The 13,109-nt window shown below is 44.2% G+C and overlaps 1 protein-coding gene across 1 annotated transcript in view; it reads left to right on the top strand.

Moving 5' to 3' along the window:
* The first annotated feature begins 429 nt into the window (after positions 1 to 429).
* ATP1A1 (ATPase Na+/K+ transporting subunit alpha 1) overlaps positions 430 to 13,109 on the top strand; it is a 36,778-nt gene continuing 24,098 nt past the window's right edge. The window contains exon 1 of the mRNA XM_069090258.1: positions 430 to 684. Within this exon, the coding sequence (XP_068946359.1) occupies positions 673 to 684 (12 nt within the window). The 5' untranslated portion in view covers positions 430 to 672. The remainder of the gene's footprint in view (positions 685 to 13,109) is intronic.

Below are 13,109 nucleotides of genomic sequence, written 5' to 3'. Positions count from 1 at the left end.
CACTGCAGCTATTTTCTCATACGTATGCCCGTCACACAGGGCCATTCGGGAGCGGGGAGGAGGGAGAGCCCAGGGAGGGGAAGAGAAATGAATTCCTCCCCACTGAAATCTAACCCAGAGAGATCAGCTCACGCCCGAGCAATCTGGGGTGGCTGCGCCGCTTCCGCACCAAGTAGCCAGCTTCAACATCCGCACCCTCGCATCCACAGCAACACCGTGGCTCCCAGGGGTCCAGGCCCTTGGGGACCCTTGCAGGGCAGCCCAGCGCCGGTGGAGGAGGAGCCCGGGGCGGAGCTGCGGCGCCCTGAGGAGGAGACAGGGAAGGGAGCCCGGGTGTCGGGTTGCTCCGGTAACTGTGACGTGCCGGGGCCGTGGGCGGGGCAAGGAGGCAGGTTGCATATTTTAGGAAGTGAGGAGTAGGCGCCAGCTTTAGCTGCAGTGGGGACTGGGGCGCGGAGGAGGAGGCGGACACGTGGCAACTGCAGCAGAGGCAGCGGCGGCGGCGGCGGCAGCAGGCAGCCGGAGCGGGAGCGGGCCGCGCCCCGGTCGCCCCTTAGCCAGCCCCGGCCCCGGCTCCAGCTCCTCTCGGCCCGGTGCCGGGAGTTGATCCCTTTACCTGTTTGATTCAGAAGCGACAGGTCCCGGCACAGCGGGCACCAGACCACCGCAGCCATGGGGAAGGGGGTGAGTGGCGTGCCTTTCTCCCGGCCCTAAGCAGAGCAGAGCCGCCGGGGGAGGAGAAGGAGGAAGAGGGGGGAGCGAGCGCTACGCAGAGCTACCGCGCAGGAGAAGGAGGAGGAGTAGAAGGAAGTGGAGGAGAGGGAGACTGCGGCAAAGGGGGTGGGGTGGGGTGGGAGGAGGAAGGGGGAAAAGAGGAAGATGATGGGAACCTGGGACTGGGCAGGAGGGGAAAGCGGTAGCGCTTGAATGAAGAGGGCTTTGGGAATGGGGATGGGGGAGAGGGGTTAAAAGGAGAGCGCAGGTTGGAGGTAGTGGGAGCTTGAAGGAAGATTGGGTTAAGCGAGGGGCCCTGGGGCCAGAGAGGAGGGGAAAGTGGGCAGCCGCAGGGCTAGGAGCTAGTAGCGGCGGCCGGGAGGCTGGGAGGGGGGCCCCCGGGCGAGGCGGCCAAGGGCGGTCCCAGAGAAGGAGCCGGCTGCCAGCTCCCTCCATCCCTGAATGACCCGTTTCCCCGCCCTCACCTCCCGCCTCTCTCCCTCCGCCCCTTCCCTCTCGGTGCACCCGGAGGGCGAGAACTCTCTTCCTCTCCGCCAGCCTACCCCGGCGACGCCTGACTCGCCGGCCGGAGCTGGCTTTCCTCTCCGCCGCGCCTTTGCGCGCGGCCCCCTCCCCGGCGCTGCTTGGATGGAGCGGGAGGAGGGAGGGCAGCCATGGAGGGAGTCCCGTCTCTCCCGGTGAACCAACTTACTACCCTGGAAGGCCTCCTCCCTCCTCCGAACTCCCTGGAGGGGGAGGGGGGAACCACTACTGGGTTTTCCCTTCCTGCTGAGCCCCCCCCCCCCCCCATCCCCGAGTCCTAGCCGCTGGTGCTTGCCAGTTCGGTCGTGCCTTCTTCACCACCCAAAAGTGGCCTGGAAGGTATACTTAGAGACTTAACTGGGTGCTTTTACTGCTAACCCAGGACCTAGCCACTGGCACCAACTCTAAGGGCACCAGCCCTAAGAAGATGGAGCTGGCATCTCGGTGGGCTTGCTTTCTTGTGTAAGCTTCTGGCAACCTGTGTGTGTCCTCCCTTCCTTGCACTCCGGTGTGTAGTTTACCTTCCGTGCCTTCTGACTACCGAAGAGCAGTTCCCCAAACCACTCCAACCGGGTTCCTCAGAGAAGGACCCAGGGGGGAGGACAGGATTAGGTTAAAAAATAAAAAGATAAATCCCAGTCGCTGCCCTCCCAAGAGTTTCCTCCCACCTAATTGTGACCTATGGTAGAACGACTTCACTCCCAGAATTATCCCCACGAGTACAAAAGTGGCTATTCAGTGTTGAGAGCATGTGGATTAGAAGAGTGAAATCGGCGAAATTAATGAGGGCAGCATTCCTTCAGAAAAATGCCCTTTGGGCCAAATTTGGAAGGCAGTGCTGTGCCTAGGGATGGGTCATTCAGTTAGCACTTAAGTAGTGCCTACTGTGTGCCTATAGTTTGCCTTTAAGCTCTTAGAGATAAAAGAAAGGTAAAAGCTGATTTGGGGCCACTTGCTCCAATTCTGAGGAGAAAGACAATATGCCACCAAGTATATGCATGCAAGATATAGACGGTGTCAATTCCAAGGAAGGGCGGGGGGGAGGGGGGGGGGGGGGGGGGGGGGGGGGGGGGGGGGGGGGGGGGGTCGGGGGGGCGGGACGGGGACTGATGCGGAATCTGGGACGTTAAAGGGTGCTGGGGTGAGGAGGGGGGAGTACATTTGAACAATCGATACAACCAGTAAAAAGGCAAGGATAGGGAAAGGGACATCCCTTAGGGGGAATAGAATGCACCAACTGTCCTCCTCTAGCCTTAGATAAGGAATGGTCGTTGGTCCAATCTCTTTACCTCTTGCTCTGTATGACAATGATTTCTAATCCTTACTTCAATTCATCAAACTAATTATCTCCTGGGCACCATGGGGAGATAAAAAGGTGAGCTAAGGTAGAATCCTGCCCTCAAGGAGTTTACAACATTAGCCATATCAAAAAAGGCAAAATTCCAATACAAAAAAAAACCAAAACTGGTGCTTTGTACCTCCTTGGGGAATGTAATGGATGCCTGCGTATAATATGTGTGTGTATTTTATATATAATATATATGTACTACATTATGCAAGTATCCAAATCATCCTATAAATGAGCACCCCCAAAGTCTAGGTAGAAGTTTGATGGCTTTTTTTTAAACGTACAGGTCTTTAGAATTATTAATCTCCAAATGGCAGTTTATCTTTGGAAAGGTAATACATTTAAAGATTTGGGGGAGATACTCAGGAAACTGTTAAGTCATGTTCAGTGTTCTTTCTGACCAGATGTTTGCAGGTTTAGATCCTGAGTATTTGGTGTCAAAAGACCTTTCAGAATACAGCTGGAGAATTACCTTGTTTTCCTGCCAGGTGTCTTATGGGTAGCCTCTCATTGCCTGGATTTCTTAGTAAATTACAAATAACCCTTAACTCTTCTATGGGACCCTAAGCTGCAGGATTTTAATAAATGTTTTTGGTGCTCTGCTAAGTTGAATGAGATGTTTGGGCTTGCTTTTTTTTTTTTTTTGGTATGTGGTGGTTCTTGATGGGTGAGATAACATAAACAGTTTTTTGTATCTTCTCCCTCCCCCAACTTCTCCCTCCCCATTCCCCACCCCTCAGTGATTTAATGTGATAATCCAAATGTTCAGAAGACTTTCATGAAGAAGCTTTGGGATTTTTCCATATGGGGATTAAAATGTGGGTGGAGGAGTTGACTAAAAGGCCTGTTGATAATTGGTTTACCAGGAAGCCTGGGCTAGCAGCTAATTTTTTTAAGGTCATTGTTGAGTTAGCTATGCCTTTCTCAGTTCTGTTCTCTACACCCTACTTTTTAAAGGTCAAGGTATATAGCTGATGGCTCTTAATATTTACATGCATGTGTAATGGCCCATCTCTGAAAGAATTGGATTTTGCTGTAGGTCTCCCCATTAAAGAAGGACTGAATCATTTTTCCCTAGACAAATTAAAACTGAATTCTGTCAAGTTTTTGCTTCAAGCTCTTGGTCTAAATAGTTCTGCTGAAAGCCAGAGGATACTGGATTTGAAGTCAGAGCTTGGGTTCAAATCCCAGCCCTGAAAGTTTGTTACCTGTGTGACCTTGAGCACAGTTAAATTCTATGGGCCTCAATTTCCTTATCTGTGAAATGAAGGGTGACCTCTAAAGTACTTTCCAGCTCTAAATTTATGATCTTGCTTTACCTGGTCCATGTTCCTTTTCCTCCCTTTCTCTTCTTCCCTCCCTTAAAAAAATTTCCCTAAAAGATGTTCATGGATTGCTTTTAGAAACTTAATTTTTTTTTTTTTAAAAGAAGCACTTTGTTTCATTAAGGCCTTAAGAAAGTTGCTTCTTTTATTCCTTGGGCTTGGTTAGAGCTTCCTTGCAATCCCTGGCTGTGTGTTTGAATATTAACTTTGATAATTAACTGGAAAAGTGTTCTACCCAGAGGAGGAGTGATTTTAAAAATCTCTATGAAGATTGCACAAGACAGCCAACAAGCAGTCAGCAGAAATCCTGGTTGTATTGTAACATTATCAGCTGCCCTTTTGGAGCTCAACTTGAAAGTGTGACTAAATCCCCTCGGGCTGTTCATAAAACCTGGTACTTTAGACTCAAAAAATTGTAAATGGAGTCTTGAGTGGAAAGTTTGCCTGGGCCTGGCCACATGCAAGCTGAATTATGGCAGGAACTAGTCATTCAAAGCTGAGGTGTGGAGGAGGGCTGAGTTCTAGATTGCATCACACCCTTGCCTGGTGATCAGTGTGTTACATTATAACAGCCCTGTGGCCTCCCGGGTTCTCTGTGTACCTTTCTACAAGGGTGTAACTGCTCTGGGTTAGTACCCTTTGCTATTTTGTAGAACTGCTGGCCAGTAACTTGGTAGCACTATTACTAAGATAAAAAAACTGAAGGTTATCTAAATTAGTCCCCCCTCTCCCCCAATTCTCCATCATAAGACTCCCCTTCTCCCCCACCTCCCCCAGTGGCTCTAGGATTGATGCTAACCATGGCAGAACCTTCTGGGGACAAGTTTGGTCTTTTCAGAGGTTGAATATTTAAGTGCCCCCAAGCTGGCACCCATCCTTGCTTCCTCCTCAGCCCCTGCCCTTTAGGATAAAAAAATAACTAGAAACTTGTTTGACCAGTAAATTCTTAATTGTAAGTTCATTTGGCTACATTTACACCTCACTAAGGTTCAGGTTATAATCCATGGAAACTCTAATCCACGTTGGAAAAAAAAAAAGTATTTAGGGAAGGGTGGGAGGATGGATGATTGATCCAGACTCAGAAAAGGCTATTTGAGAAAGGAAAACAAATGGAAATGCTGGTTTATAATCAGTCTTTTACTTAGTCTGGAATAGAGGGAGCTTTCATTTTTAACTGAAATTTATGATGTGAGGATGAGATCATGGGATAAAGAGAGAAAAAGGAAAAAGAGGTAATCAGGCCAGAGTAAAATCCTAACCCTGCCGATAATTTTAGGCTTCTCATTTCCTCAAAGAGCATCCAGGAGTATAGTGGGGAAAACTCTGACATTAGAAAATCTAGGTTTGAGTCTCTTCTGCCACTAGGCTTTTTGACCTTGGGCAAGTTATTTGAAAAAGACAATGATAATACCTACTTTAATAGCTAACATTTATATAGAATTTTAAGATGTGCAGAACACTTATAGACTCGTTGGTTCTCAAATCAATCTCATTAAAGGTGGTTTTTATTACCCCCACTTTATAGATGGAAAATTGAGGCACAGAGATTGACAACCCAGGTGCACAGAGGTAATAATTGTCTGGGGCAGGTTTTGAACTCCGGTTCTCCTGATTCTCAGATCCCATGCACACTCTTTCCCATTGGGCCACAGGGTTTTTGTGGGGATCAAGTAACCACAAAGGCCTGATACCATACCATGTTTCCTCGTATTATCATTATTAGTAATATCTTGGGTTTGAGTCCTTGTACTTTTCAGATATGGTGCTCTCTGGATTTAAAAATGCTTGTATGTCACTGGCTTAATCCTCAGCAAACACATGTGTAACCCCCACCCCCTTTTTTTTGAGGGAGGGGAGGCAAGGCAGTTGAAGTTCAAGTGACTTACCCAGGGTCACAGAGTTAGTAAGTGTCAAGGGTCTGAGGCTGGATTTGGACTCAGGTCCTCCTGAGTCCAGGGCCGGTGCTCTATTCACTGCACCACATAGCTTGCTGACCTCCACCCCAGCTCGCCCCCCCCCTTTTTTTTAAACTAGCTATTCAGCTTTCTAAATTGGGGGTATAAATCAGCATATTTTTGTTATAGCTTATTTCTGTGGTGGTCTAACTCAGAATGAGAAGCAGCACTCATGTCAGATCAGTTTGAACCTCTCTGATAATGTTTGGAATGCCTAAATTTGGGCAAGGAGAGTTAATATTCAGAATCTTTTCCTCCCATTGACTTCATGTCTGTGTTTCTGGATTGAGACAGACAACTAAATTGTGAGTTCAGTTTGTATATGCCATATTCCAAGCTTTATGGAAACCGTAATCCAGGTTTTCCGTTGCCCTTTTTTAGAGTGCATTTTTAAGGTCTAAAATACCTTTCCTTCAGTTGTGTACACACATTATACATGTGTGTGTATGTGTATGTGCATACACACACAGAGCAAGCCCTAAGAGATTCCCAGGTCTTGATTCTAAATATGACTTAGAGTTTCTAATTTCAGGAAACATAGTTCTGTTCTCTCACCTTTCAGTTTCTTTCTGGAGTAAGAGAAAGGAGGACTAAAACAAATTTGGACTTTTTCTTGTTGCTTTGAATTGACTGCATGAGAGGAAGTGTATGCTTTGGCTGAAGTCAGAGAAAATGTTCTTTGCATATGACTCACCTAATTAGTTGTACCGAATTTTTTCAAGGCTCTGTAAAATATAAAATGTCTTCATTTCTTTGATTTATTGTGATATTTGGGGGGAGGAGGTAGGTAACAAATAGAACCTGGAAGGTTTCAAAACATCCTACTCATCTCCCTACCCCCTTGAGTTCATTTTACATTCTGATCCTAAGACTCTGGCCTACATTGGTAGAATATTAGCCCTGGAGGGAACCTGTATCATTGGTACAAGCTGCTCATTTTACAGATGAGGAAAGTTGGTGAGAGGACCGGCTCCCAGATCACCAGCCTATGTAGGAGCAGAGTCAGGACTAGAACCCAGATGCTGCAGCAACTGCCTCCCTGGATTCTAGCAAAAAGAAATGTTGAATGAATGAAATGTTACAAATACCATCAACAGATTTTATTGGCAGTGCATTTAATGCAGTCCATGGTTAATTACTGCTAACAGTTAGGCTTTAACTTTTTGATCATCGGGTCATAGTGTTTGCATAATACTAGATTTTCCCATAAGTCTAAAGATGAAGATGGCTGTGTTTTTCTTGTGTATTTTCACTGATACTACCTTTTATGCCTTTCTCCATCCCACCCCAGTATTTCTGCTCAGGTACCAAGAGGCATCCATAGTAATTAAGAATTTCTTTTTTGGGGTGGCTAGGTGTAGCAGTGAATAGAGCACCAGCCCTGGAGTCAGGAAGGACCTGAGTTCAAATTTGGCCTTAGACCCTTAACACAAAAAATAGACATGTGACCTTGGGCAAGTCACTTAACCCCAATTGCCCTGCTGCCCCCCTCCAAAAGAAAAGAATTTATTTTTTTTCCCTATTTCTGCTTGGTTTTACATTAATTTTTTATCAACTTTTCCCTACCTAATGAGCCATCCCATGTACTAAAGATTAAAAAAAAGAAAGGGGGATGCAGTTCAGCAAAACACCTTGGGGTGGGGGGGCAGAGGAGAGAGACAATGGTTCTCCACCTCTAATAAATGTGCAAAGGATCCTTTTCCTTTTCTCTGGACCAAGCTTGGTTATCATGATTACAGTGTTTTGTGGGTTTTGTTTTTGCTGTTTCCATTTGTATCAATGTAGTCTTTATGTGTAGTGTTTTCTTAGTTCTGCTTGATTCTTCCTGCAATGATTCACATAAGTCTTTCTATGATTCTCAGAATTTCAGTATTCTTCATTTCTTACATAGCCCATAGCTTGTTAACATGTTCTGCAATTTGTTTCCCAGTTGATGAATTGCTCCCACACAAAGTTTTGCTATGAATATGGGGGGGGGGGGGAGGCGGTTCTAGTACCTTTACATTTTGACTTTGGAATATGCCCGGTGTTGTGGGTCATGGTATTGACGTGTCTTTAGAATACAACATAGCAGAAGTCCTTGTTTGTTTTTTAAGATTTATTTAGCCTTAAATCTCCTAAGCCTCAATAGGGTTAATGCTTGCTGCCTTGTATGGCGTTAGACATTACTCCATCTCTTTGGGCCTCAGTTTCTTCAACAGAAAAAGCAAGGGGAGCTGCACTAGGTGATGCCTGGTGTTCCCTCCAGCTCTAAAACTGATCCTCACTGAAGTATGTTTTGGAAAGTGACAGATTCATTGTCCTCAGAGTAGGAGCAGCTATCTTGGGTGGCAGCCGGGGTTGGCCTAAGAGAACTTGAAGATAAAGGAGAGAGAAAGGTGGGGAGGAGAGCAAATTGAACCTCCTGGAGAAGCCTGAAATCCTGTTTATTGACTTGACTTTCTGTCCGAAAGAGATAGTGTACAATGGGCATTCTTTGGATAAACCTTAACTATTCTTTCAGTCTGGAAAACAATGAAGCCAAGTGTTCAGAATATGGGGATAATTCACCTCTTCTAAGAAAATAGTTTGATTTTCCTTCGTTCCATATGCCTTAAATTCCTTAAGAGCTGGAACTGTTTTATCTTTGTAGGCCCAATACCTCCAGCAGAGTGCTTTGCACATAGTGGGTACTTTAATAAATGCTGTCCCCCCCAAAATGTGTTCTCTAGTCCATTGCCCTTTAGGGAAATTACTCTGAATGGCGGGAGGGGGACAGGGGCTTTTTTTTTTTTTTTTTAGGGAGGATAAACAAACCCCAAAAGAAGGGGGTTAGAACCTGCTAGTTAAGAATTTAAAGACAAACCATTTATCTTGTTTTAAGCCTTGTTTATTTAGGGGTGAGGGACCAGCTAGTAAAGCCTTACTTACTCTCTTCCTTGGGGCAGCTACTGTTCTCTCTGTCTCCTGCTGGGTGACTGGCTGACACCCAAGTCTGGAGATACTGTATGGGTACGACACAAAGGGAGTTTACTTCTGAGTTTACCAGATTATGCTCTCCAGGACCTACCCCCACCTTTTTACGGGGTGGGAAGGAGTGGGGACTTGATGTTGTGTCCTAGGAACCCCATCTATAGAGGAGAGAAGATTTGTACCAAGTACAATAAATGATTTTGCAAAAGGGGATTTAGAATATGAATTATAGAAATATTCTTTGAATTTTACAGATGAAGAAATCAAGCTCTTTTCCTTTTTTCCCCCTTCAGCTCTTTCTTGGCCTTCAGGTCCCTGGTTTATTCTTGTACATATATTCCTATTTCTTTCTTGGGTTATTCTTGTAGCAACCTGAGTTCAAATTTTGGTGCTGTCCTTGAATTTACTTGTGTGACCTTGGGCAGGTCATTTAACTTCTAGGTCTTAATCTCCTCCTGAAAATCTCAAAAGATCAAGATCAGCTCTAAATCTATAATCTCATAGAATAACTAAGGATATGAATTCTTCAGAAACTGGAAACACTCCCTTCATGTAAGAGAGAAAGTGACTACTCACCTTTGAATGAAAAGTCAGGTCAAATTTTAATTTCTTGATTATTAGTTGCCTTCCCCTCAATGCTGCAAACTGTCTTTTGGATAAATTTATTCTACCCATCCCTCACCCCACTCCCATCAATATTTGGGGGTGGGAGTTGGGTGGGGAGCAGTACAAGAGTCAGGGGACCTTAGACTATCAAGTTCTCACAGCATAATACAGAAGAAGGCTTGAGCCTTCTGATTCCCTTCCTCCCTCTCTCCCTCCCTTCCCCAGGCTGGAAACATTCCACAAACAACTAAGACAATAAGGGTTTTATATCCACTAATAAAATATAAGTTCTTAAAGGGGAGGATATGTTTTTAAATGAATTTATTTCTAAATTGGTTTCCCATCAAAAGTTCCAGACCTTGACTTGTCTGAAGCCCCTTTTGTACTGCATTCCTTTGCCCTTGATTCTCCTGTAAACAGGGGAGAAGAGGGTCTAAGAGATGTCCACCCAAACTAATACCAACACATTGGTGTGCTCAGAGTGAGTAGGATGGTGGGTTTTATGGGTAAGTACCTTGGGAAAGGCCTTGGCTCAGAATTTGCAATTGAGCCTCAAACTGGCTGATCCAGTGGGTCTAAGATGCAGGGATACTGACATCCTTATAACATCCGGAGGATTCATTTTGCTTATCTTTACTCCAAGCCACAGAGAAGCAATGAAATTGGAATAGCTGCCCAGCCCTTCTGGGAGCCAGTCTGCTTAAATAAGACATAAACCTAATTAGAAAGGGAAAGAATTCGTAATTGTGAAAACCACTTTTCCATTGCTTCTAAATCATCTCTTTTTCTTAAAACGGTTTTGTTAAGCATTCTTTTGATTTTTTATTTAATATGCAGAAATGGCCAAAGAAAGGGAGAAATGCTAGAACAGCTTGCTAGATTCCAACTTCAGACCTCATTTTTCTCACTGATGTGCTATCCTGGGAAAGTCACTTATTTTGTAAATTAATCTAAAAATCCAAGAGGCCTCATAGCACTGGTTTTGGAGTCAGGATTCTTAGGCAAGTCCATTTAATTCCCTGGACCCCAAGTTTTCTCATCTTTAAAATGAAAGAGTATATATTTTCTTAAAAATGCTGCCTGTGTCTAATCAGTTACTGATCACATTTATTACACCTTTAGGCTTGCAAAGCAAGTGTTAATGTCATTTGATCCTCATGAAAACCCCATGAGGGGTTTTTCCTGTGATTATCCCCATTTTCAAATGATAAAACAGACAGATGTTAAGTGTAAGGCAGGATTTGAATTCAGGTCCAAGCCTAACACTATCCACTGCACCACCTAGCTATTTACAGTCTGAGGCAGTGGAGATAGAAATACTACCAAAAAGCAAAAAACAAAGCAACAACCCTAAAAAAACAGCTGAGCTAGATTTTCAGGGTTCCATGGCCTAGTCCTATGATCCACAGCTTTTCTAGAACCTAGATAAAAATACTTTTCCCTAATTTAGCAGCAGAAATGGGGGTGGGAAGGCCCAGTAATTAAACAGATCATCAAAATTAATTGGAGTACCAGAATTTTTACTTTAGGAGGTTTCTAGAGGCATTTCAGTTGCACTTTTAATTTCAAACTATCTCAAAGCAGGTAACTGGAAGGGGTGAGCTCCAGGTGGGCTTCCAAAAGACCCTGCCTTAATTCCTTCCTACTACTGTCCTTACTTCCTAGTTTCCCCTGTGCCCTATTGTAGGAAAGAATGTCAAGAATGTTTCCTCTATCTTTAGACCCATTTCATTCTTAGAAGATAAGATAGAGACTGAGCTAGAGAATTGCCCTCTCCTTTGGAAGAAGCCTTCTGTGGAACTTTCACTCCCAGCTGCTGACCTTTAAAATGTAGAGGCCCTTTGATGTAAACTTGTCTTTTATTATGTATATAGTTCAAGGCCTTTTTTCCTTTGGTTTGGTTTTCTTAAAGGATAGGGGTGTGGGGGCAGTGGGGTTATTGACTATTGACTCTAAGTTATTTATGCAAGGATTTTTCTCCCCAAGTTCAAATAGGTAACAAAAGAACACTATAATTTTCAAGACTAGACTTTATGTTGAAAATGTACCTGTAGCCAACAAATGCTTGTTTCTGTAATATAATTTAATGATAACTTCACAAGCAATATAATGATCACTGTTATCAGAATGCACACTTTTCATTAAAGCCAAGGCAATATTGTTTGGGAAATGGTCATTTAAAATCACTTTCTGTACATTTTTGATATGCAGTAGACCCATCCAATGAAGGATTCCTCTCCCCCCATCCAGTCAGCTGCCAAGTCTGGTCAGTTCTCCCTCTGACACCTTGCCCAGGATAATGCAGTAATTTCCTAATTGACATGCCTTAGCTCTCTTCCTTTCCCCTTTTGAACCATCTCCCAAGTAGCAGCCCTCTTGGTGATTTTTGCTGACACTTAGACCTGGCCTGTCTTTCATCCCTCCCCCCGCCAAGAAGTTTCAATGGCTCTCCATTTTGGGATTAAACACATACTCCCCAAGTTGATATATAAAACCCTTCACAAATCTGGTTTAGGCCTATCTTTTCAGAGTGGCTTGATATTCATTTACTCTGTGGCCCAGCCAAACTACCTGCTGCCTCTCAAGCATCTTCTGGCTCAGCTACACTAAGACTTTTGGGACACCCTGTATTTTGTATTTTCTTATCTGTATGTGTTCTTTCCCACCCCTATCCCCATTAGAACATACACCCCTTGAGGGCAGGCTTTTGGGGTGGGGGGCACCTAGCACGTACTTTTAGTATATTCCTATTTAGGGACACCTGGAAACATTGTATAGATTTTACAGTTTGGGTTTTGTTTAAACCATTCTTACCTATTTATAACTTTGAGCAGTGACAGGGACCTTCCTAGGCTGAATTAGTTCTTCTAAGTTCACTTGGCTCAACCTTCCATTGTTCAGATTTGATCGGAGCACAAAGGTTCTGGTGTCCTCTGAAGAGACTCTCTGGGCATTGGGGGGTTGGGAGGGTGGGGAGGAAGATTCTAAATTTAAACTATAGAATCAACATCTAAAAATTGTTGCAGTTCTTAAGTGGTGTAGGTGGATCCTGTGAATTGTGTGACAATGCACACACTTTTCTACATCCTGCTTATGTCAAAACATTTGCAGTGAACATGTTCCTTTTTCTAGGTTTTATTTTCATTCTGCAGGTTGGCAGGGGAGCTCCTTCCCTCACCAACCTATTCCCTCCATACATTTTCCTAAGGGGGAAAAAGACTCAATCATTCTCTTTCTCTCTCACTTTTTTTTTTTAAATTTAAGTCATCTTCAGTAACAACTTTTTTTCTTCTCATGTGAATGCTAAAAAAAAGATTTTACTTTGGGACTTGTGATTTCTTCAATCGGTATATCTACAATCCTCAAAATAGGAAAGTAGGGACCAAGAAGCTTGTCCTGGTCTTCAGATTGAAGAGAGGTTGGAAATTGAGAATGTGGCCACATCCACTGGAAACTACAACAATGGTAAAATGGTCTTACAGCTCATCTCTGCCAAATCTTCCAAGATGAATCCTTAGGAAGGGATCATTACATGAAAACTAGATATAGCCAACAGGAGACCAGATGATAATCATAGAGCATAGCAAGACTCTGTAATCTCCCCTTATGTTTGACAGATGAGCAAAGCAAAGTAAATTGAGACTCAGTTCTCTTGTTAAGATTATA

The sequence above is a fragment of the Petaurus breviceps genome, unplaced genomic scaffold (genome assembly GCF_028583685.1).
Source record: "Petaurus breviceps papuanus isolate PSGF00001 unplaced genomic scaffold, PetGlider_PUasm1.0 186, whole genome shotgun sequence".
NCBI lineage: Eukaryota > Metazoa > Chordata > Mammalia > Diprotodontia > Petauridae > Petaurus > Petaurus breviceps.
The sequence above is the reverse complement of the archived record's forward strand: the minus strand, read 5'-3'. Positions and strand labels throughout refer to the sequence as shown.